This window comes from Pongo pygmaeus, chromosome 1 (genome assembly GCF_028885625.2).
Source record: "Pongo pygmaeus isolate AG05252 chromosome 1, NHGRI_mPonPyg2-v2.0_pri, whole genome shotgun sequence".
NCBI lineage: Eukaryota > Metazoa > Chordata > Mammalia > Primates > Hominidae > Pongo > Pongo pygmaeus.
The window spans coordinates 120,190,666-120,216,750 of record NC_072373.2 but is presented as its reverse complement, the minus strand read 5'-3'; the positions used below and the strand labels follow the sequence as shown (position 1 = coordinate 120,216,750).

Sequence of the window (26,085 nt, the reverse complement as noted above, 5' to 3'; positions counted from 1 at the left end):
CATCAACAGCTGTCATTTCACTGACTGCCAAGGTTGACTTGTCTGATGTGGCTGGTTGTGCAGTAGCTCCACCCCTCGTCACCTTGGTTGTTCCTCCTGAAGTGAAAAACAACTTTCCAAGTAGAGGAGGGCTGCCCTTCGGTCAAGACTTTAGGTAAGTATTCAAATTCGCATTATTTTAATTTTTTTCCTTGTATCATTTCCTCTCCCTCTTTGGAATCTGCCACAACAACCCCCTTCTAGAATCACCAAGAGAGTAGCCAAAGAATCAGCATGGTTAGAGTTTAGAATCCAGTCCAATTTCTGGTAGGCTGAATCTGTACTAAAATGTAGGGACTGCATTTTTCTGTTCCACGCAATGCCTAGGACACACTAAACTGTCAAGGAAGATTAACCTGCCCATTAGGTGAATATACTTTTAGCCTAAGATGGCTACCATTTACAACATGAAAATACTGATAATAAAAAAATTCTGTGAAAGTGAGCTGCTGCCCACCATTTTTTAAAACCCAATCCAAGCATTTTTTCCATGGTATGGTCAGTAGGCTTGATCCAGACTTTTAAGAGAACTTGGCAGGGAGGCAACCCTCTGCCCTAGGGATCCAGGAAGACTTCATTATCTACAAGCCTCAGCGAGTGCCAAGTCATGGGATTTCTGAACTCTAAAGCTTCAGTGACATTTGAGAATCTTAGGGGTCAGCAAACTATGGTCTGTTGGTCAAACCAGCCCATTGTCTGGTTTCATGTGGCCTGTGAGCTAATAATAGTGTATATATATATATATATAAAAAACACATATTTTTTTTTTTTTGAGATGGAGTCTTGCTCTGTTGCCCAGGCTGGAGTGCAGTGGCGCCATCTCGGCTCACTGCAAGCTCCGCCTCCCGGGTTCACCCCATTCTCCTGCCTCAGCCTCCCGCGTAGCTGGGACTACAGGTGCCTGCCACCACACCCGGCTAATTTTTTGTATTTTTTGTATTTGTAGTAGAGACGGGGTTTCACCGTGTTAGCCAAGATGGTCTCGATCTCCTGACCTTGTGATCCGCCCATCTCGGCCTCCCAAAGTGCTGGGATTACAGGCGTGAGCCACCGCGCCCGGCCTAGTTTATATATTTTTAAATGGTTGGAAAAATTCAAAAGGCATGTTAAAATATGAAATTCAAATTTCAATGTCCATAAGTCAAATCTGTTTTGGACCACAGCCACAGTCATTCATTTTTGTCCTGTCTGTGGCTACACTCAAGCTATAGCAGCACAGCTGAGTTGTAACAGAGACTATGTGGTCTGCAGAGCCTAAAGTATTTACTATCTGGCTCGTTAGGGAAAATGTTTGCTGACCCCGGTCCATCTTAATGCCTAGATGTGTATTTCACCCATGTCCGTACAATAGCACTTAAAGATTTTCTTCCTAGATAGGCCACACCCTTCTGAGGTACAGTGAACCCCACCCACAGGCTGAAAAAATAAACCAGTCAGACTGTGCCAGAACAGAGACTCAAGCCAGGTTTAATGATCATTGTCTAGTTTTCAGAGCCCAGAGGCTCCAAGATTTGCCAGCCTAGGTGTACACAAGTGGGAGGAATGGGGTCTTGGACATGGGAGGCCTGCTTGCTTTGTCAGCAGAGCTACGAGGAAGTACAGAGGTAAGAACACACAGAAAACTGGATCCATCTGCTTTGCTCTTCCCAGCTGGGGTGTACCCTCTCCTGGCCCCTTCCTTGGGCCCCATAAATACCAAAAAAAAAACAACAAAAAAAAACCCCACAAATAATTAGACAGATTTTAGAGCCCTGTCATACTCTGTCTCCAGGGTCACCTGCTTCCTGGGAGACATGTCTGGTTTATGGGTGTGGGGTAGGGTAAGAGGAGGTGGTGATCTCTCGGCCTTTTCTTATACCCACACCTGGCAGTTTTCAACACAGGGTTCTAGTGCGCTTACATATGCTGATTACTCAATTCTCCAATTAAAAAGCTACCTTTGGGTTCTATCACCTGAAACCACGGGAAGAAGTCAATCAAATCTCTTGGTAGGGCAGCCAGGTACATCTACCAGGTGTCTCAAACTCAAGGCCAAACTAGTGGATATAGTCAGGAGACTTAAGAGCCACAAGGCCTTTTCTCATTCCCTAAACTGGGTAGGAATTATAAAGAAAACGGCCCTCCCAGTCCTCAGGAGCTCCATCACGATGCCCCAGAAGGCCTGCTTCATTTAACGCTCACTTTAAAGATCTTCAGAGCCCTAGATGGTGCCAAGTGGGGAGACTGCAGCATGGAGATGAGATTTTCCCAGATTTCCTGATGAGTCTGAGGCGGGAGTCCTGGTTCCTACAGCTCTAGTAACAAAATTCTCAGGAGTCTCTGGAATAAATCAAGACAACTTTTCTCTCCTGAGGACAGTTAACAGAAGAGCAGCTCACAGCTGCTTAGCCCCTTGCCAGTTTCCTTCTGAGTCCTTCAATGACCTAGTTCTATCTTAATTGCTCATATATTGCTCATATATATAGTCTTCACAGGAGGTTTCTGAGGAGTCTGAAGAACCAGGTAGCTCCTTACCACCCCTTCTCCCAAGGTCTTCAACCCATGGTTCTTCTAACTCCAGCCTGGGCAGAAAAGTGATTCAGTGCCATGGAGATGTGGGTGAAGCTTCAGGGAGTTCAGAAATTAAAATACAGGAGTGTGTATTTGAAGAGCCTGGCATGGTCACTGTCTCTCCTAAAGGGGAATACAATTGTGTGCATGAAGTTGTGCACATTGGTGGAGACCATTCTGAGAGTGTCATTAATGGGGACTACAGATTCACTGTCCTGGTGGAAGTCAAGGTGCTGGTGTGCATGCATACCTATAAGCATGCATACCTATGAGCATGCAGGTACTTGAGGGAAATGCTGCACCTCTCTCTCAACAAAACTAGGTTACTAATAAAGGATGGACAGCAGCCTTGAGTTCCCAGGACCAGACAAGGGGAAGATGTTGAGTCCCCTTCCCCAATCTTAATAGGAAGCTTAATAGTCAGGCCTTCCAAGCCCCTCACCCACAGGTAAATGACACCTCTTAGAATGTAAAAAGAGGTCAGAAATCTAGAGGATCTGGAGAACTTCCAATGGACCAGAAACGTGGGAGAGAAGAGACACTAAGAAAAACCAACATCAGAGAACATTTTCACCTTCACCCTGCTCATCCCCCGCCAAAGCTCAGAGCAGCCACTCACAGGGCATGCAGTATAGTCAAAGGGAAAGGTTAAAGGGATCAGTCATCTCCATACTCAAAGTATTCTGCAACCTTGGATAGAATGGAATGTTGAGCTCATTCTTCTTAAGTTCCTCTGGCCTCACAACCACAACTGCAAAGACCTCTCGATGGAGGAATGGGGTGGCAGAACTCCCCTTCTGAAAGTTTAGTACTACTGATTATCTCTGCTTCAGGATTGCCTGGAATCTGTGGAGAGGGCAGAACTCGAAGCTGTACTCCAAATTGCCATTCTGGGGTAGAGACCACCCAGTTCCAACCCTTCTGATGTCAAAACCCCATGCTTTGACTTTGCAGCAGAGGTGATATATGTGAGAGGAGCAAGGCAACCTTGTCCACACAGAGGAGATATATACTGGATTTTCACTATCGCCAAGCCTACTCTAAGCCAGCTGGGGCCAGGCTTTCTTGGACTCCTCCCTTTACAGAGCAGCATATTAGGGAAAATTCAGAATCCCACCTGAGCTTGATAAGGAGACTGGATGAAGAGATGGCATACATTGAGAATCAGGTAGGTCCAGCTGGATGCTACATAATAGAGGCTGGTTTACCTTCATCCTTCTAGCGTGAAGTGGGCCCATGTACCACGTCTGTGGCAGGCATCCATAAAAGCTCTGCCTTCAGCAGCCCCCACTCTGGCCTGACACACAGATGCTGGGAATCAAATACTAACCAAGGGTTTCACCAACCAGGGAATTAGCCTATCTGGAGTTCACCCCCCCATCTACAAGTTTCGTGCTGGCACCTATGCTGTGACATGGACCCTTCAGTTCATGCTATAACCCTCTGTGCCATTGGTCCCAGGACAAGGCACAGATACCACATCTCACATTGCTGTCATAACAGGCAGCAGGCCAGGCTCCTGGAAAGATCCATCTACCCAGGGCACATCAGGAAAAAGGAAGGCTTTAATGCAAAGTCTTACAACAGCTTGGGGGGAATTGTTACCGATTGAGGTCTCAGCCTTTTCCTGACTCATTTTCCAAAGGTTTTCAACTTCCCCAGCTGTGAAGTTTGACTTCCTAAACAAATAAGATACTACAGCTTTTCCCCAGTGTGGCTCCTGTGGAAGCTCCCCCAACACACACAACATCACAGGTGTGGGTGGGCAGAGATAGAAAAAAATTTTTTTTCTAAATGTTTTTCTCTTAAGGAGCTAGGGATGACCTCATGAAAGTTTAGGGAATCTGTTCTTCCCCTCACTCCTTCCTCATTCCCATCCAACTCAGACATGCTTCTCTTCCTCTACCACACTGAGAATTGGCAGGGCTTTGGGTACGGGTATAGCATTTGCCTGAGGATTAATATACCCCCATTTGAAAATCGTGGCAGCCACGCCCTGTTTGGGGTCTTGCTCTCTGTTGTACCTGGGATCAATTCCCTTGAGGTCAGGAGGAATCCATTCCCTTGGGCAGCCAGCCCTCTCTTCCATCCCCTCATATCCTTCAGGGGTGCATTACCTCTCCTGGGGCAGAATCTCCCCACCAACCCATCCTGCTCACACCACAATGGGCGTATCAGAGAAGACCGAGCTGACTGATTCTGGATCCGACATCCTCCGTTGGCCCTTGCCTGTGGCCTCAGGCACTGGCAGGGTGTTGCCTGGCTTGAGCTTGCCGTTTTGACCCTGCCCAGGTCCAGCAGGTTCCAGGAAAGCCACCCGCCGGTCAAAACCATCATCTTTGTCCCCACCAGCCATAGGATCATGGTTGGGTGTGGTACTAAGCATGGAAGAGCTGAGGCTGTCTCCTTGATGGCTGGAAGGCTTCTCTACACCCCGGCACCAGCAGCGGCAAGGGGTGAGGTATAGGTATATGAGGACCAGGACCACACTAAGGATACAGCCCACTAGGGTGGTATAGGCTGTGTTGAGGGTGTCATGGTGTCCGTGCAAGGTGAAATTGTGCACTTTCAATTCCACAGACAGTGTCTCATTGAAAGTGTCTCCCATGGCATAGCAGGTATACACACCACCGTCCTCGACCTGCACCTGCTGGAAAAGAAGACTGCCATCCTTAGACACACTCACCGTGCCATTGGTCACCTCATCTAGCACCCGTTCATTACTTGGTGTCACCCACACCTTGGTCATCCCTTGCTGCTTGGTGTCACACTTGATGATCAAGGTGTCACCCAGGTGGGCCTCCCAGGCACGCTCCTTGTACTCGCCACAGTTGAGGAAACTCAGGTTGAAGACGTTGTGCAGCTTCTTGGAGTTCATGCAGTACAGATCCTCTTGAAAGTCCATCACGGAGCTCAGCTGCCGATACTGCCAGTGTGAAAACAGCTGGTAGAGCTCACAGTCGCAGTTCAGGGGGTTGTTATGCAGGTACAGCCCATTCTTGATCCAGGCCGGCAGCTTCTGCAGGTCAGGCAGTGGCAAGTTCTTCAGCTTGTTAGAAGAGAGATCCAGGAGCGTTAGTTTGGGTAGCTTGGCTCCTTCCTTGACCAGTTCCAGAGGGAAGCGAGAGATCTGGTTCTGGCTCAAGTAGAGTTTCTGCAGCTGGGCCATGTCGTCGAAGGCGCACCGGTCCACCGCCATGATGTGGTTATTGTAGAGCAGCAGCACCTCCAGTACTTGCAGGTCACTGAACAGGAACTCATCCAGTGTACGCAGCTGGTTGGAGGAGAGGTCCAGGTAGCGCAGGTTGGGTACCGGGGAAAAGGCCTCAGAGGAGATGAAGTTCAGGTGGTTGTGGCTCAGCAGCAGGGAGTGCAGTTGGGTCAGGCGCGTGGGGGTCCACTCGGCCCGCAGGCGGCTCAGGTTGTTGTGACTGAGGTCCAGTAGTGCTGTGTAACTGGGCAAGGAATGGGGCACATTGGGCAGCTGCTGCTTGGAGCAGCTGAGGATGTTGCTGGCGCACAAGCAGGCGGCAGGACAGCTAACCACGGCTCGGCCAGCTCTGGCCACCTCAAAAAGCAGCAGAGACAAGGACGGCAGCAGGAGCCAGAGGCCTCTCGGGTCACGGTGGGGGTGCATAGTGTCACTGAAGTGGGCGAGGAAGGCCGCAAGGAAGATCTGGGAGGAGATCACCCGGGCATGTTCTGGTGGGGTACGGAAGGGTCACTTGAGAGAAAGAGGATGGGTTTGTGGTCACCAAGGACTCCAGAGGGAAGGACACCCTCTCCCACTTCCCCTCCCACCCTTACCTCCACCCCCTTTGGGCTAGGAGAGAGAGATGCTGGGTAGTTTCCAGGCACTGTGCAGGCAGTGGGCTGTAAATATCGGCGAAGAGGAGGTGGCCCGAGGGCCTACTGGGCTGGGGTCACAGGGGTGAAGGCTGCAGGTATGCACAGGATGGCAGGGACTGCTGGGAGTCACAGGGATGGCACGGGCAGGGTTTGGAGGTGGGGTCGGTGTGCCTTTTGGGAGGAGCTGAGGGAAGGTCAACAGGGCACCGGGCTGGGTAGGAGGCGTCCAGTCGGGGTTGAGGGTCCCCGGGGCCTGTAGGGGAGGGCTCCCCCCGGGACCTCAGGTCACTGCACCTGCTCGGCGAGGACGTGTCTCAGCCCATGGCCGGTCTGGGAGCTCCGTCGCGGCCTCCCCCGGCGGCGCCTCACCGGCCGGCCTGTCACTGCGCCCGCCTTACGCAGGGGCCCGCGCCCGGCACCGTCGCCTCCCGGGGACTTGCGGGGCCCCGTTCCGCTCACCCTGCCACCGCCTCGACCGCTGAGCCCGCCGGAGCCCACCGACCGCGGCCGCTGCCTCCAGGTCCGCAGGCCTGGCGCGGATCGGTGCGGGGAGCCGGAGGCGCAGCGATCCGAGCGGAGGGAGCGGCGTGGGGGCAGCGAGCACCGCGCGCGCGCCCGTCGCCGCCGCCGGAGCCTCGGGGCGCGTGCGCGCGGCGGGGGCGGGGCGCACGTGCGTGTGTTTGTGTCGGAGCCGGCCGGGCGGACGCGCGCGGGGTCGTTCCCTCAACCAGCGAGCTCCGGACGCTGAGCTAAAGACGAAAATTGGCAGGAAGGGCGGCACTGGCCCCTTAGGCTCCGCTATAACTTCCTCCATCCCCCATTCCCCCATTTCCCAGCACCCTTCTCGCTACACAGACCGGCTCTCAGGAAGTCTAACTAAAGTGAATTCGCTGCACCTGCTCGGGCAAGAGGCGTCACATGTCTTTTAATTTCGCAAATTAAAGAAATCTGGCTCAGCTCCCGCCTGCCAATGTTGGCGGGAAATTCATTTGTCACATTCTGAGGTTCCCCCTCCCTTCTCTCTGTGGCTGTAGAGTCTCAAAAATTGGGGGAGGGGTTCCCCCACCGCACCCGCGTCTTGATGCTCAAGACCCTTGAGGTACCACTGAAGGGCACAGCTCCTTAGCTTGCAAGCCAGCTGCGCAGGAGTCGGGGGGAAAGGGGGTGTTTGGTGGGCCCAGGCCCCAGAACACCCCTTTACAGACACCTCATGCACCTGTCCCCACTCCACCTGCTACACACACACACACACACACACACACGGACTGCATACAAGCCAGGGACAATTTCCATTCCTGGAAACTCCGAAACCCTTCCCAGCCCGGAGGAAGTCATTCAGCTCTTAGGTCTGGCCACTTGCCTTCTTCCTAAACCAGTGCCAGCTCCCCACTCCCCTTATGGAGCAATTCCAACATAGTTTCTCTGTTACCTAATCCTCAAGATGAAGACCAGTGGTGGAGGTGGAGGGGTTTCTTCTTTAGGGTGGCCCCTGAAACAATAAGAAGCTGTTACTAGTGTATGTTGTTTGGGTTTGGGGGTGAGGAAAGAGAGATGCAGGAAGAGCCTAGACCTTATCATTCAAGATGTTAGCTGTTCTTGAGATGGTGGACCATAAGCGAGAAATTACCTTTTTATTCTTTCCAGTCTCTTACAACAGCAAGATCAAGACTGAAATTAATGTCTCAGTAGATTAGCTTGCTAAGAGTTTTAAAAAGAAAGAATTTATATCTGACACGTTTTACCATGAATTTTAGTGAATATATTATCTCTTCAAGGAGTATTAGCATGGTAATCTTATGCATAGTGTGAAAAGGTCTTTCTGCAAGGTGCAGTGGCTCACACCTGTAATCCCAGCACTTTGGGAGGCTGCGGCAGGAGGATTGCTTGAGCCCAGGAGTTCGAGAGCAGCCTGGGCAACATGGTGAGACTCTGTCTCTTAAAAAAAAATAGGCATGGTGGCACGCACCTGTGGTGCCCACTACTTGAGAGGCTGAGGTTGGAGGATCACTTGAGCCCTGGAGGTCAAGGCTGCAGTGAGCCATGTTTGTGTCACTGCATTCCAGCCTGGGTGACAGAGCAAGATCCTGTCTCAAAAAAAAAAAAAAAAAAAGAAAGAGAGAAAGAGAAAAAAGAGAAAGATGTTCTGTTCTGTTCCTTTCAAGCATCATTGAAAAGATGAGGAGGGTAATCTTTTTGGAAGACAAGGTGGGAAGAATCTTGAAATCACATTGCATCAGTTATCTATTGCTGCATAATCACATTACCCCAAAACTTAGTGACTTCCTACAACAATATACATTTATTGCCTTTCACAGTGTCTGTTGGTCAGATTCAAGAGCAGTTTGGTGGACAGTTCTGGCTTGGCAGTATCTCATGCAGTTATGCGTTAGATGTAGCTACAGTCATTAGAAGGCTTCACTGGGGCCATAGAGGCTCACTTAAATTCATGTGGCTGGCTGTTGGCAGGAAACCTCTATTCTTATCCATAAAGGTCTCTCCACAAGACAGCTTGAGTATCATCACAACACAGTAGCTGACTTCCCTCAGAGCAAGAGATGCAAGAGACAGCAAGACAGAAGTCACAGTGATCTGGCTCTTTGAAGTGATGGATATCACCTCCACTTTGGTCACATATGCAATTCCTGATTCAATATGGAAGAACTACACAAGGGCACAAATACCAGGAAGAAAGGATCATTGGGACCATCTTGGAGGCTGGCTATCACACACATCATCTCTGAAGTTACATCTATTTTTTAATTTTGAAAATTTTCAAACATACACAAAAGTAAATAGTACAATGAACTCCCATATACCCATCACCCATTTCAATAATTATTAAATAAATGTCATCATTTTATTTAGTACAAATATTCCTGAGAAACATATGCTCCTCTCACCCCACCCCTCATCTCCACATTGCATACTTTCTTTTCACCCCAGTGTTGTTCCAGGCTCTCTCCTCTCCCTTTCCTCTTTATTTTTTATTTTTTATTTTTATTTTTAGACAGAGTTTCGCTGTTGTCACCCAGGCTGCAGTGCCGTGGCGTGATCTTGGCTAACTGCAACCTCCACCTCCTGGGTTCAAGTGGTTCTCCTGCCTCAGCCTCCCAAGTAGCTGGGATTACCATGCCCACTAATTTTTATATTTTTAGTAATGACAGGGTTTCCACCATGTTGGCCAGGCTGGTCTCAAACTCCTGACCTCAGGTAATCTGCCCGCCTCGGCCTCCTAAAGTGCTGGAATTACAGGTGTAAGCCACCATTCCCGGCCTCCCTTTCCTCTTTCTGCTATGTCCAAGGCGTGGGAGAGAGACAGAAAGAAAAAGGCCCCTTATGATGGATACCAGTTTCAAGAGTGGGTGTCTACAATTTGGAAGGGTCACCACAGATATGTTCCTCAATCAGTCTCTTTTTTCAGCTAATCCATATCCTTTTAAAAGTAATCATTTTGGCTGGGTGCGGTGGCTCACCCCTGTAATTCCAGCACTTTGGGGGGCTGAGGCAGGCAGATCACATGAAGCAGGAGTTCGAGACCAGCCTGACCAACATGGCAAAACTCCATCTCTACTAAAAATACAAAAATTAGCTGGGTGTGGTGGTACACGCCTGTAATCCCAGCTACTCGGGTAGCTGAGGCATGAGAATCACTTGAACCTGGGAGGTGGAGGTTGCCGTGAGCCGAGATCATGCCACTGCACTCCAGCCTGGGTGACAGAGTGAGATTCTGTCTCAGAAAAAATAAATAAATAAAAATATAAACTAACCATATCCTTTTAAAATGTTAATGTGCAGACAAATCAGCGGGGTATCTTATAATCACGGAGATTCTGAATCACCAGGACTGGGGTGTGGCCTGAGATTCTGCTTTTCCAGCAAACTAACAAGATGATGCCAATGCTTCTTTGAGACCACACTTTAAGTAGCAAGGATCTAGAGTTGTGCTGCCTAATTGGTAGCCAGCAGCCATTTGTGGCTACTTAAATTAATTAAAATTAAATATAAATCACTTCTTCAGTTTCCTTAGCCACATTTCAAATGTTTATGGCCATATGTGGCCAGCTACCCTGTTGAACAACGTATTGTCACAGAAAGTTTCATGATGGCACTGGTTTAGATAATTGACTCCTAATAACTTTCCCACAGGTGCTCTTTAGACCGGAAAACTATTAATTCACAACAAAAGAAGATCTGGGCAAGATAAATAGCAACAGGTTATTTAGTGAGTATGTATTTCCACTTGCTGGAATGGACCAATTCAGTATTCCTAAATACAATTTGAGAGGTTGTTTGGTTAGCTCAGCACTTGAGCAAAAGCAGTTGGATATGTCTCCCAGTTTATGAGACTGGATGAATTCCTTTTCTCCACACTACAAGTATTTTTTGCTTTCTTAATAGCTAATACTAGCCATTAGAATCAGAGTGGAGAAGGCTGGTAGCAGTGGCTTATGCCTGTGATCCCAGCACTTTAGCAGGCCAAGGCGGGTGGATTTTAAGCTCAGGAGTTCAAGACTAGCCTGGGGAACATGGAGAAACCCTGTCTCTAATTAAAATACAAAAATTAGCCAGGCATGGTGGCATGCTTCTGTAGTCCCAGCTACTTGGGAGGCTGAAGTGGGAAGATGGCTTGAGCCCAGGAGGTGGAGGTTGCAGTGAGCCAAGATCGTGCCACTGCACTCCAGCCTGGACAACAGAGCCAGACCCTGTATCAAAAAAAAAAAAAAAAAAAAAAGAAAAGAAAAGAAAAAAGACTTAGAGCAGAGAATGCCGAGGGAAGACACCCTATTAAGAAGCTATCTTCTGGCCGGGTACAGTGGCTCACGCCTGTAATCCCAGCACTTTGGGAAGCCAAGGAGGGCAGATCGCTTGAGGCCAGGAGTTCGAAACCAGCCTGGCCAACATGACGAAACCCCGTCTCTACTAAAAATACAAAAATTAGCCCGGCATGATGACACAACTGTAATCCCAGCTACTCAGGAGGCTGAGGCACGAGAATTGCTTGAACCTGGGAGGCAGAGGTTTCAGTGAGCCGAAATCATGCCACTGCACTCCAGCCTGGGCAACAGAGCAAGACTCTGTCTCCAAAAAAAATTTAAAATTTTAAATATTTTAAGTATTCTTGTATTTTGTGGAGATCCCAATAGTATTACTCATATCAGCAACTTTGTATTTTTTTGGATATCTCCAAAAAGCGGGGAGGTGCCTCTAAAAATTAGGCTATTTTGGGGGTGGGTAGCAATAAAGATGAGTCTTTTGTTATGAATTGCTTAAATGGCTAACATTTTAGCCCTCACCACTAGGTTGAGCCCCCCCCCCCTTTTTTTTTTTTTTTTGAGACAAAGTCTTGCTCTATTTCCAGGCTGGAGTGCGGTGGTGTGATCTCGGCTCACTGCAACCTCCGCCTCCTGGGTTCAAGTGATTCCCCTGCCTCAGCCTCCTGAGTAGCTGGGACTACAGGCACAGGCCACCACGCCCAGCTAATTTTTTGTATTTTTAGTACAGAAGGGGTTTCACCATGTTGGCCAGTGTTGTCTTGATCTCCTGACCTCGTGGACCTCCCAAAGTGCTGGGATTACAGGCGTGAGCCACCGCGCCTGGCTGGATTGAGCCCTTTCTATATCTAGCAGTTCACTCACGGTTCCATATTCAGTTTGTTCCTGAAAGTGCTCACTCTTGAGAATTCCTTTTGCCATCCTCCTGCCCCTACCTCCATAAGCCATCAACCATTTCACTAACCTTTTAGCCTTTTAAAATGCTCACACATTGATTTACTCAATGTCCAGGAGGCAAATACTCCCTCTGTTTAGACAACCGGCATCAGAGTCCCTTTTTCCAGTCTTTTCTCTTTCCACCTCAACTCTGCACACTTCCTGGAAGCTCCACTTGATCTGCAGAAACCACAAGAATGTACATACCAACTAGGGGCAGCTGAGGGCTCACTGATGTAGGTGGAGGCACGCCATGGACACCTATCCATGTCCTGGGCTCTTCAGGTTTGTCAAACAAATCTGAAGGCATCTGCTTAATCTATAGCTCATGCACTACAATCAGGACTATCCTGCCACCAAAGTGGTGATCATTCTAGATGGCCAAGTCATGAACATTCTCTTGACTTTTAACACTTACATATGGACATCTCAAAATAACTCTGCACTGGGTCATCATCAGATAGATGTGTCTTTGAAGTATGGCTGAACAATAAATTTATGGTTCAAAATGTTATTTTAGCTCTTAGGGATGGAGTTCACCACCACAGTCCACCTACAGCTGACCCAATATCCCAAAGATGGAAGACTATAGTTCCAAGGCCTTGTTACAAATAAGACTACCTTGTAGCTCCTGCCATGGGGGCCTGGATAACCAGGAAGTCCTCCAAAAGGAATCTTATATTTTTTTCATTAAGAAGTTTGGTCATAAGTGTGAAAATATTTTCTTTTCCCGTACATGCAACCCTCTCTTTTGATTTCTAAAGGCTTTATATCTAAAATTAAATCCTAGCTAATGTTGAGACTTCTAAGCTAATTTTCATACATGAATTTTTTTTTTTTGAGACAAAGTCTCACTCTATCACCCAGGTTGGAGTGCAGTGTTGTGATCACAGCTCACTGCAGCCTTGACCTCCTGGGCTCAGGTGATCTTCCCCCCACCAACCCCCCCCCCCCCAAAAGAATTGGGACTACAGGCATGTGTCACTATGCCCAGCTAATTTTTAAATTTTTTTGTAGAGACGAGGTTTTGCCATGTTGGCCAGGCTGGTCTCAAACTCCTGGGCTCAAGTGATCCGCCCGCCTCAGCCTCCCAAAGTGCTGGAATTACAGGCGTAAGCCACTGCGCCAGGCCCATATATAAATTGTTGACTAGTTTGTCTTATATTTGGAAAGTTAATATTCTAGTTTAGGAAGTCAGCACTTTTATGATTTAGGGAAGGATTATAGTTAGATTCAATGTTTAGCTTATAGTTAAAAGTTTTTCTGTGATCTGCAGCCATTTGATTACTATTTGAGTTTACAGATCTGTCTCCTCTAATCATGCTTTCTGAGCCCATAGCTACTCGTTTGTCTTTGAAGTTTCTACTCTCCAACCACTTATAGTATTCTTAGCAAATTCTCAGAGTAATCACAGTACTAGCTCATCCAGCCCTTACCTATAATGAGAGAACTTTAGACTACCCGCCTGTGCTGGAAGAGGCCATAGCAGTCAAGTTCACAAGCTGGTTCATGGCAGAACTGAGTTAGAAGCCTAGAGAAAGAGTGTAGCTTTATGGTTAAGGGAGTAGGCTCTGGAGCTAGGCTCCTTGGGATCCTATCCTGGCTCTGCCACCCACTGTGTGACTTGAGCTAGTTACTTAACCTATAAAATGGGGATAATAAGAATACTTGCCTAATGGGGTTGTTGTGAGGATTTACTGAGTTCAGGAATCTAGGAGATACTCGAACACCAAGTAGGCTCTCTATAAATGTGAAGAGGTAGGAGTGGGCTGTCTCCTGCATCCTTGGTCAAGGTTCTTTTCAATGCATCATAACATTTTCAGGGATAGTGCAAGGCAGACAGAACTGAGGAGAAGTTCTACCTGTAGTCTGTGCTCTCCAGAGCCTGCCTTCTAGGGCTCCAGGCCAAGGTTACAGGCAGAGCTAAGTACTAAGTGTTGATGAATGGGAATCTAGGATTAGGAAGTCATTAGGAAGCCACGGTAGGGGCTGAAGGAGTGAAGAGGACCCAGGATCAGTAACGGAGCAGTCAGTTCCTGTGAGGGCACACGCCAGACGAGCAGGAAGGGCAAGGTCTGACTCCCCAGAGCAGGCAGCAGTTTCTTAAAAATGACAGGCAAAGGTGCTCCGGCTGTACTTAGTTTGAGTCAGACCATAGCCGGAGTCTAAAGTTCAGCTCTGGGCAGCTCATTTACAGTCTGCAGCACAGCCAGAGGTAGTTGATGGAGTGGTACACAGTCTAATAATCATTCATTTGCATTCACTCACACACATCTGTTGAGCCCCTAGGGCAGAGCACTGTGTTACATGCCTGTGGTGAGGCTGGGTGAAGCAGGATGCAAATATGCTTTAGAAATAGTTTCTTCTCTCTAGGACTTAGAAGGTAAGATATGTGGATTCTACACAATTTAGCAAATATCTGTCAATTGCTCATTATGTTAAGGACTCTATGTAGGGTATGTACTTTGTGGCCAATAGAAAGAGAATTGGACTGAGTGCCAAGAAAGCTGGATTCCAGTCTTACCTCTTGTATTAGGTCATTCTTCCCTTGCTATAAAGAAATATCGGAGACTGGATAATTTGTAAAGAAAATGTTCAATTGGCTTACCGTTCTGCAGGCTGTACAGGAAGCACAGCAGCATCTGCTTCCGGGGAGGCCTCAGGGAGCGTTTACTCATGGAGAAGGCACTTCCCATGGTGAAAGCAGGGGCAAGGGGCTGGGGGAGGTGCCACATGCTTTTAAATGACCAGATCTCATGAGAAGTCATTATCACAAAGATAGCACCAAGCCATGCAGGATCTGCCCCGATGATCCAAACTCTAGCATTGAGGATTACAATTCAACATGAGCTTTGGGTGGGGACAAATATCCAAACTATATGACCCCTGTCATCATCTGGCTGTGTAACTGTGGACAAGTTACAGTGGGGCTCAGTTTTCTCACATATAAAATGGAAGTTATAATACCTGCACTATTAAAAGTGCAAATTCTAGAGCTCCTGACCAACCGAATTGGAATCTTCATGGCAGGAGCCTGGGAAGCATTTTGAGCATCAGGACACCTGGGAAACACCACCCCTCAGGGCCATGTTCTCCATGTTTAGGCCTCAAACTGTGTACATCAGAATCTCCAAGGAAGTTAAAAAGAGGATTTCAAGGCCCACCCCAGACTTTCCTAGAACTCTGGAGATGGTGCCTGAGAATCTGTATTTAAGGTGATTCTTTTGTTTTTTTTTTTTGAGACGGAGTCTTGCTCTGTCGCCCAGGCTGGAGTGCAGTGGCGTGGTGGGATCTCGGCTCACTGCAAGCTCTGCCTCCTGGGTTCACGCTATTCTGCCTCAGCCTCCCGAGTAGCTGGGACCACAGGCACCCGCCACCACGCCCGGCTAATTTTTTGTATTTTTAGTAGAGATGGGGTTTCACCATGTTAGCCAGGATAGTCTCGATCTCCTGACCTCGTGATTCACCCTCCTCGGCCTCCCAAAGTGCTGGGATTACAGGCGTGAGCCACCGTGCCCAGCCTAAGGTGATTCTTTATACCTCCAACTTTAAGCACCACTATTACAGAATTTTGGTGAGGATTAAATGAGAACAGATGTGAACACTTTGATAGCTCATATATGAGAGATGACCGAGCAACGGGAGATTTTTACTTTGGGAGGAATTTATCATAACCATTTCTGAAAGTTGAAGCATTGTGCATTAGTCGGAATCTTTGGAAGTGCAAAGAAGAATGATACCTAACAGGCTTTAGGAAGAAAGGTTTACTGCAGGACTTCACAGGGTAGCTGGTGAGTCGCCTTATTAGCTGTAGTCACTGTGGTCCCAGTGCTTCCAAGACTTGGAGAATTGAACTCGTGTTTTGAAATGGCAGAAAGAGGCCCATAACCAAAAGTCATCCACCTTCTTTCATTTCCATCACGGAGTTTACTTCCTCAAAAAACGGCTTTGAATGAGTCAAATTGCCACCATCTAATATTGAGCACTCTTTTGGGGGCAGAATTCTTATCAAGGCCTTTCCTTTGGCCTCCTGTATCCCCCACCCATACAAGGTTAATTTCAGTATGTGGACTAATCCCCATTCCATCATCTGTGGTAAGAGTAGCAGTTAGTTTTGCTCAAGATACATAACACCTTGGGGATCTGCTTTCTTCAGAAAAGTAAGCAGGAAATATATTAAAAAGAAAGCATTTTGAAGCCTGTTTATCTAGTATAGATTTTCATGAAAAGAGGGAATAAACAAACTATGGTTCTGAAATTTGGTAATACACGTCTCTTTGTGAAACCCATGGATTCCCTACCCGAAGCACATGGGCAAGGCACACACAATTTAATGCACATTTCTTGGGGGCATGGACTTTATAAAGCCTATCCATGGACACCTAGGTTGAGAATCTGTGCTCTTCTGGGCCTTTAAAGGGCAGAACTATACTACTGGGTGGAAGTGTCAGAGACACAGATTTCCTTTGCATGTACAGAAACATCTTCTGACATTTCAATTGTCCAATAATGAATCTTTTCCATCTTGAGGTAGTGAACTCCCATCACAGGAAGCACTCAAGTAGGAGCTGGATGACGACTTTGCACAGATGTCCATTCATTTATTTATTATTACTATTGTTATTTTTGAGACAGAGTCTTACTCTATCACCCAGTCTGGAGTGCAGTTTCCTATGTGTCTATCTTTGGGGTTTTGTTTGTTTGTTTGTTTGAGACAGTCTCACTCTGTTGCCGAGGCTGGAGTGCAGTGGTGCAATCTCAGCTCACTGCAACCTCCACCTCCTGGGTTCAGGCGATTCTCATGCCTCAGCCTCCTGAGTAGCTGGGATTACAGGCACATGCCACCATGCCCAGCTAATTTTTGTATTTTTAGTAGAGACGGGGCTTCCCCTTGTTGGCCAGGCTGGTCTGGAACTCCTGGCCTCAGGTAATCCACCTGCCTCAGCTTCCTAAAGCGCTGGGATTACAGGCGTGAGACACTGCGCCCAGCCTATGTGTTTATCTTTATGTTCCACTTTTCTACTATACACTCACAGGAGTTATTGCTATATGTGAATGGGGGTGTGTGATAGAATGAATGAACAAATAGGCCGGGCGTGGTGGCTCACGCCTGTAATCCCAGCAGTTTGGGAGGCCAAGGCAGGCAGATCACTTGAGTCCAGGAGTTGGAGACCAGACTGGCCAACATGGCAAAACCCTGTCTCTACTAAAAATACAAAAAAAAAAAAAAAAAATTAGCCAGGCGTGGTGGCCCACACCTGTAGTACCAGCTACCCGGGAGACTGAGGTACAAGAATCGCTTGAACTCAGGAAGTGGAGGTTGCAGTGAGCTGAGATTGCGCCACTGCACTCCAGCGTGCAACAAAGCAAGATTCTGTTTCAAACAAACAAAACCCCAAAAGATGGACACATAGGAAACTGTTTCTGTCCTCAAGTGCCGTGGTGTAGTGAAGGAAACCAAGACACAGATGGCCACAATGCATGGTGACAGGTAATATAAGAGCCCATGTGTAAAGAGCTTAGGAAGACAGAGAAGGGAGCAAGCTTGTGGAGGAGTCCTGTGTAGGGCCAGAGGTTGACCAGATGACCACTTCCAACTCTAGTATCCCATGCAGCAGTGGGGCCAAGGGGTAGCTGGGGGCAGGAGGTGGGCTTTAGCCATGCCACTCCAAACAGATGCATGATCTATGTTTTTAAAAAAATGTACTTGATACACAAATACAGCTTCAGGAGGAGTCTTCCAGCTCCCCCTACCTCCTCCTGCCTTCTGCCTTTCAACCACATGGCAGCTTCTTAGACTGTCCTATATGGGCATTCTAGAAGTGCTACTGATCTAACTTTTTGTTTTGTTTGGTTTTTAGATACAGGGTCTCACTATGTTGCCCAGACCAGACTCACTCAAACTCTTAGGCTCAAGTGATCCTCCCACTTCAATCTCCTGAGTCTGGGACTATGTAGGCATGCTCTACTACGCCAGGTCTATATTTCCTGAAGTTATCAAATAATTGGCCCGAGGCCTTCCTAGACATTGTTATTTGAATGGAGCACCATCAGTCCAGCAGTTTGGGCTGGAAAACCAGGGACTGCTGGTGAGAATGTGCTGGTGAAGATTAGGAAGGGGGCAGGCGGGAGTGCAGTTGCGCATTGAGTGGCTGTCCCAAACCTGGAGTCATCTCCCCATGATTGTTCTAACAACTTTGAGGGTTGAAAGCATTTCCTTCCCTGCAGGTTTTCCTCATTTTCTTTGCCTGCTTCCACAGACAGCACACCCGCCCTTTCTCCCTCCCACCAAGGTCACCACTCAGCAGGCTTTGATAAATGTCATCTTTTTTTGAAAGTCGCCTTGGAAAAAGGCAATTTGACTGCAGTGAGGCAGAACAGGGAGCTGAACGCCAGCCGCCCTTTATTGACCACAGCCCAACCCCAAGAACAAAATGAAGAGGAGTGCAGTGCTGCCCTGGGCCCCTGGTGATCCCAGGACCGCATCTCCCAAGGGCTCTGTGCACGGTAGAGAAGCCTACAGCACTGGATCTTGGGGTCTAGGTCTCCTCCTCCCTTTCTGTCCCTCTTCCCAGCCCTTTGTCTTCTGCTACTTGTTTCCTGGCGGGTAACTAAAGGTCCCTGAGAACCCCCATGGCTCTGGGGGCAGGAGCCCTCTCCACTGTGCAAGCAGTGGGCTGCTGATTAGCGCAGGGAATAAATAACAGCAAGCTAATTATCTCCTTGATTGCGGCTTGCCTCGCTAACACGGCTGGGCTGGAGTGGTGATGCGGCAGTTGAAACTATTCCAAGCATGCTTCTGGGTTCAGGGAAATTTCCATGCGTTTCCAGCCTGGAGACACTTTCCCTTCCCAGATGCTCTGGAGTTCTAAGTGGAGATGTTCCCCCTCCTGCTTCACTTTGGAATTGAGAGATTCACCCCAGACAGACTGTTTATGTCTGTCCCTAGTGGGTGATGGGAGCTGGCTTCTCAGAGAAGCAGGGGAAAGCTTTCAGGGAGGACAGGGGTTGGCCAAGGGCATGGAGAGATGAATCCTCAGGGACCACATACTCCAGCACTTAGCTTCCTAATTACATCTGCTACTCCAACTCCTTGAACTGAGTGCTTCCTATCAGGCCTGCAAGCAAGAGTAGAAAATACAAAGAGCACTGGAGAGCACTGGTCCAGGACTTTAGTCCTACCGTGACTGCCCCTGTGACTTTGGACACAGTCCTTAATCACTCAGGCCCTTCATTCCCTCTTTATGAAACGAGAGAGTTAGGCATCACGACCTTGGAGCTTTGCCCAGCTCTAGAAAGAGCTCTAGAGTCAGCTTTGTGACTCTAGCTCTGAAACTGGACTGTAGTGTTCTCTTGGAGTCCCAGGCTTGGAAAGCGCCCGACACCTCTCGTGGCCACATCTTCAGGTTTTCCTTTCCCCCATATTATTGCATTGTTTCCCATCTTCCCTCACACTTTACCTGATTTCTCTACTCTCTTGGTCTTGAAAACTTGTCTTGCCTGGAGGGAGAAGGGTGAAGGACATCCTCTTCAGGAAGATGTTAGTTTCCAGCAGCCTGGGCTGTGCTAAATTGCTGAACAGTAGTTACTAGCCTGTGAAAAGACGAGATGTGGGGATGTCTTTTCCCGGGAGTGGTAACTGTTGCTGGTCTACTGAGCATAGAGGAAGAATCTACTTGCCTCCTAGGCATTTTGGCCCATCCCCAGACTATGGGCCCTGCCACCACCTGCACGTCTATTGCAGAGTCCACTTGTAGGAAATTGAAGGGCTGTCTTCGTTTGCTGGTGAGACTCATCTCTACCGGCTGGGTAAGCTGTCTTCTGCTGGAGGTCAGATGTTAGACAAACCAGATATTTTCATCTGATAAAGATAAATCCATGAAAAAGCAAACCTAGGTCACAGTTCCCTTAGGAAAGGGAAAGGGAGAAAAGATAGGGCTAATGTTATACTTGGGCTAAAGAGGAAAATATTGCTTGTGGAAAGATAGGGTAACAGCCTCCCAAAGTACTAAGTTCATGCTACCTGGTCTGATCAGATGGGAAGAGATCTCATGTAAGAATCAGAAGGTCACATTCAACATTATGCTTTGTAACTTCTAAAGGGTAAACTTGGACAATTCATTTACTTTTTGCATTGGTTAGGGTGAGCTGACTTATGTGATGAATAACCCCCAAGTCTCTGACTTACCTCAATGGAAGTTAACGTCTCCCTTGCATAACAGTTTAATGCAGGTGTTCACTTGATGGCCTCCCACCGGATGATTCAGAGACCCAGAACGATCCACCTTGTGGCTCTGGTCACTGTTACAGGTTTTGGAATCCTCTGTTGGAGGATTCTGTATTCCCTGTTTCCAGTCAGCAGATGGGGTAGAGACAGGAAGCATGCAGGATTATGTGGAAGGTTTTATGGACCAGCTCTGGAAGTGGCATTAATCATTTCTGCCATATTCCACTGGCCAGAACTCTGTCATATGACCACACCTGACTACAAGGGAGGCTAGGAAATGTAGTCAGGCTATGCACCTAGGAGGTAAAAGGAAATGGTTTCATAAAAAACCAATCAATCAGTCTGTGACACATATTATTTGAAGTTTCTGTTCCTAAACTTATCCATTGGGCAAAGGGCCTCTACTTCATCATCTAAATTAGCATGAATATAAGTTAGGAAAACAGATTTTGAGAGAGCTTAAAAAATTTATAATGTATATATAAATATATATACACACACATACACATGCACATAATGTGTTTCTCAAATTAATCTAGAATTAACTTCTTCATAAATACTGTCTCTCTTACTCTATTAGAAACACTAAATGCTCTATTATTGAAACAACATATTTGGGTTATAAGACAAGTGTCTCTAAATGACAGCTGGAGTTCAATTCAGTGTGTGAATAAATACTCTGCAATAAATTAAATCCTTAAAAATTATATAATGGGTCCTTTCTCTCCCCTTCCCTTTGATCTAGATTAAGGATTCAGCCAGCACAGATGGTGTGGTCAGTGTGGCTAGGGCCAAGATTTGGCTGGTTCAACCAGCATGTGTGGTGAGTTTGAGGCAGAGAGGGTGGCCTGTGTGGTTAGGAGATTGATTACAAACAGAGGAACTGAGCACACACATAGTAGGTTAAGGATGATGGGAGCTATATTTCTCATGGTTAGTGACAGGAGTTATGTATGTGGAAAGAGAATAAACCCTGTGGTATTCAATCAGAATTGGGGTAATTAATTTGAACTCATGATTTTAATATATGTAAATGTGTGTGTGTACATATCTAATCTAGTCCCATGTATACAAATAAGGGAACTCATTTATGTGCCCTCTCTGAACGATACTAGAAGCAATGATGCCCCAACAGCAGCAAGCACACCAAGCACCCAGATTTTGGCTTCTAAATGCTATTTTCTACTTAAAAAACAAACAAACAAAAATAAACAAAAAAAACCTCCACCAGGACTGATCAGCCTAGAAATTACTAGATGAGCTGGGAATATCTTGTGCTAGAAAGTAAGGAAGTGCTCAAATAATGACAAAAACACACGGAAAGGATGGGGAATCCAACTTGAAGGGGCATGCACAGGCCAAATCTGAGACAATTTAGGCATCAAAATAAATAATTTTGGTATCAGGTTACAACTAAAATATGGTAAAATAGGAATGAATGAATGAATAAATAAATAAATAAATAGATAAATAAATAATGGGGAGAGAGAACAGGCTTTACCTTATGTTAGAATGCCAATTGATGTATATAGAAAATAAAGCTGCATTTAGAAAATTGCCATCTGGTAACCATCACAGTAATAAACAATGTAGGGGAGGCCGGGCATGATGGCTCATGCCTGTAATCCCAGCACTTTGGGAGGCTGATGTGGGTGGATCTCGAGGTCAGGAGTTCAAGACCAGCCTGGCCAACACGGTGAAACTCCGTCTCTACTAAAAATACAAAAATTAGCTGAATGTTGTGGCGGGCGCCTGTAATCCCAGTTACTCGGGAGGCTGAGGCAGGAGAATCATTTGAACCTGGGAGGCGGAGTTTGCAGTGAGCTGAGATCGTGCCATTGCACTCCAGCCTGGGCAACGAGAGCGAAACTCTATCTCAAAAATAAATAAATAAATAAATAAATAAATAAATAAATAAATAATAAATGATGTAGGCAAGAGTCATCAGTGCATGTTATAACTAGGGGGTGAAAATCTGATGAGGAACATGATTTTTACACAATCTTAGTGTCTCCCCACAAATACTTGATTGATGAGTACATAATACTATTAGTTGTCTTTACAGTGGGAAAACTTAGCTGACATTATCTTAGCCAAGTGATAAAAGTTAACATCTCCAGGCCAGGCGCGGTGGCTCACGTCTGTAATCCCAGCACTTTGGGAGGCTGAGGCGGGCAGATCACCTGAGGTCAGGAGTTCAAGACTAGCCTGGCCAACATAGCGAAACCGTGTCTCTACTAAAAATACAAAAGTTAGCCAGGTGTGGTGGCGTGTGCCTGTAGTCCTAGCTACTCGGGAGGCTGAGGCAGGAGAATTGCTTGAACCTGGGAGGCGGAGGTTGCAGTGAGCCAAGATCATGCCACTGCACTCCAGCCTGAGCAACAGAGTGAAACCCCATTCCCCCCGCAAAAAAATAATAAAGTTAACATTCCCAGTAACAGGATAGGACAACTTGACATTGTGTAACTCTTGTTGAGATGAACTGAGAACATGGCCTCACTTCTGCAGTATTCCTGACAAAATGCATAAACAGAAACTACTCATAAGGAAACATCAGCCCAACCCCAACTGAGGGACATTCTACAAAATTTCCAGGCTGGACTCTTCAAAAATATTAAGTTCAAGACAAGGAAAGATAGGAAATATTCCAGACTGAAGAAGACTAAAAAGACATGACAACTAAATAGAACACATGATCCTGGATTAATGCCTAGATCTATAAACAATGTTACTAGAATTATCAGTGAGGCAAGCACAGTGGCTCATACCTGTGATCTCAGTACTTTGGGAGGCTGAGGTGGGTGGAGCACTTGAGGCCGGGAGTTTGAGACTAGCCTGGGTAACAGCGAGACTTCATCTCTACAAAAAATACGAAAAAACTAGCCAGTCATGGTGGTGTGCACCTGAAGTGACAGCTACTCAGGAGATTGAGGTGGGAGGATCGTTTGAGCCTGGGAGGTCAAGGCTGTAGTGAGCCATGATCATGTCACTGCATTTCAGCAGGGGCAACAGAGTAAGACCCTGTCTCCAAAAGAAAAAAAAAAGGATTAGTGAAATTTGAATGGGGTCTCTGGATTAGCCAGCAGTTCTGTGTCAATGTTACTTTACTGATTGAGATGTTGTACTTTGGTTATGTAGGAGAATGTCCTTGTGTTTGGTAAATACACACTGAAGTGTTAAGGGGTAATAGGGCATCATGTCTATAGTGTACTCTCCAACGGATCAGAAATTACGTATATGTGATGTATACATATGAGAGAAAGAGAGAGAGAGAACACATATAAAACAAATTGAGGGTCGGGCACTGTGGCTCACGCCTGTAATCCCAGCACTTTGAGAGGCTGAGGCAGGTGGATCACTTGAGTTCAGGAGTTTGAGGCCAGGCTGGGCAACATGGCGAAAACCCACCTCTACAAGAAAAATACAAAAATTAGCCAGGTGTGGTGGTGCATGTCTGTAGTCCCAGCTACTTGGGAGGCTGAGGTGGGAGGATGGCTTGATCCTGGGAGGTGGAGGTTGTAGTGAGCCCAGATCGCACCACTGCACTCTAGCCTGGGTGACAGAGTGAGACCCCATCTCAAAAAACAAAAACAAAATAAAAAAAAAAACAAGTTGAGGAACTGGGTGGAAGGGATGCAGGAACAGAGGTTCTTTGTATCTTTCTTGCAACTTTTCTGTTGATTTGAAATAATTTTAAAATAACAAATGAAAGAAACATCCACAGTATACAGAACACCTGTGCCTTTGGACTCCTGCAGGAGAGACACTTGATAAGAGTTGGAAGTTAACAAGAGGTCAGAAGCAGCAAAGCATCATAGAAGGTGAACAGGATTTGGAATAAATGACATGGATTCGGTCCTAATTTTGTTACCTATCAGCTGGGTGATCTGCAAGAAGGCGTTTCACCTTTCTGAGCCTGACGGTAGTAATAATCTCACAAGAGTGCCATGTGGCTTAAATTATTAAATAATGTATGTGATGGTGCTTATTAAAAGCACTATTGCAAATATAAATCAATAGTTGTATCTTCCTTCTCCCAGAAAACTACAACTAATGAATGCAAAACTGTCCCTTCAGTCCCCACATCTCTTTCAGTTCTTAATTCAGCTGCCATTTCAGAGAGATGTAAGAACTTGCTTACAGACTGAGAATGGAAGAGGCCAGCACCTAGGAAGAGGCACAGTTGACGGCGAAGCCACCAGGGATGGCCACAGTGCATGCATCTGTGTCCACGTGTGCTCATGTGTGTGCGCACACACATCCTGGAAGCCTCGGTTTCAGGCGCCTTCTCTGTGAGCAGAGACCCTGTGGGGATGGATGCATGCTATTATAGATTCATAAACATCTGCTCGTGTGGCCTGGGTAGTCCCTTCTAGAAGGAAAGCCCCTTTGCTTCTGTCACTCCTGACAAAAATACTTGCGTACACAGCATTATGATACATACCATTCTCTAGCAACTTAGGAATCAGGGTCCTAATGCCACACACTGCAGTTGAGCTGACAGACAGCAGTGTGGGGTGATGAGAATCAGACCTGCTTGTGCACTTTCCGAAGACTTTCATCCACATTCCCTCACATGAGCCTTAGAGTGACAGCAGCCTGTGAGGCAAACATTGCTCTCTGCATTGCTCACAGATCAGGACTTGCCCATCGTCAGAGCTAAAAAATGGCACCCACGGGACATAAAGTCAGGACTTTCATGATGCCCCTCCATCCCATGGACATTTTGACACAGGATATGCTTTGTCACGCCACCTCCCTCACCTCCCTTTCCAGGGCCCTTTTCCTCTGCCTCTCGGTTCTGTTTCCTGTGTCCTTGGCTCCTCGGGGCTCTCCTCTCCTGTGTCAGCCACACTGATCTCCACCCTCAGATTTCTGGCGCGTGAAGCACCCCATGCTAGCGTTGCCTCTCCAGACTGTCCAACAGTTCCTTCCCCCCTGCCCCCACATTCTAGCTGGAGCCACGGGGGTTTGGTATCTTAGCCCCTGTTCTGGAGCCAAGAGAGAAGAAAACAAGGAAGAGGCTACCCAGCCCATGGCCTCGGGAAGCTGGCCCTTAGAACTCACTTAAGTGCCCTCTCTATTCCCAGTCCGGTTGCCATGTCATCTTCTAGCCCAGGCACACGTTCCCTTTCCTCACAATGCCAGCAGCAAGAGCAGTACTTGGTTTCTTCCAACTCACTCTACCCCTGTGAATCAGGCCTGAGGAAGTTCCAGCAATGCCAAGTTACCATTAGGCTCCTTCCGCTCTAAGCACCTCTTGGATCCAGACAGACAGATGGATCAACATCAGGCACAGCAGAGCCCAGGGATCTCTGCTCCATGCTTTGGGTAGCAGCTGCTCCTAAACTGACAGGCTCACCCGAGAGGAGCCTACTTCTGGTGGCAGTGGTGTGCCCAATGCGCATTCTGATGGCCCCAGCTGCCTTCACTGTTCCAAGAGTCCTGAGGAAGAGAGTGTACCCTGGGCTTGTGAGGAGAGTTTGCTGGGTTTGCTGAGCATGTTAAATGAGTCAAGGGTGATCCACTAGACCTTAATCAGTGGCTTTCAGAACTTGGAGCCGAAGCCTTGTGGTGGAATGGAACCAACGCTGACTATCTGGAATTTGGGAAACCTCATCTGAAACCTGCCTCTAACCAGCTGGATGTCCCTGAGCAAATCCTTCTACTCCCTAGGACACAGCTTCCTCATCTGTAACATGAAGAATATGC

At 47.2% G+C, this 26,085-nt stretch overlaps 1 protein-coding gene across 3 annotated transcripts; it reads right to left on the bottom strand.

The window, feature by feature from the left end:
- Positions 1 to 1,480: 1,480 nt before the first annotated feature.
- Positions 1,481 to 7,040, bottom strand: AMIGO1 (adhesion molecule with Ig like domain 1). Of its 3 annotated transcripts, none has more exons than XM_054462145.1 (2): positions 6,733 to 7,040; positions 1,481 to 6,313 (listed from the first exon to the last, which is right to left on the bottom strand). In XM_054462145.1, exon 2 carries the CDS (start codon positions 6,224 to 6,226, stop codon positions 4,745 to 4,747), a length of 1,482 nt encoding a protein of 493 aa, XP_054318120.1. In that variant the 5' UTR covers positions 6,227 to 6,313; positions 6,733 to 7,040; the 3' UTR covers positions 1,481 to 4,744. The 3 variants fall into 3 exon arrangements, with proteins under 3 accessions (XP_054318120.1, XP_063508309.1, XP_054318027.1); XM_063652239.1 differs by having other exon boundaries at positions 6,898 to 7,040; XM_054462052.2 differs by having other exon boundaries at positions 1,481 to 6,291; positions 6,733 to 7,019.
- Between the last annotated feature and the right edge of the window lie 19,045 nt (positions 7,041 to 26,085).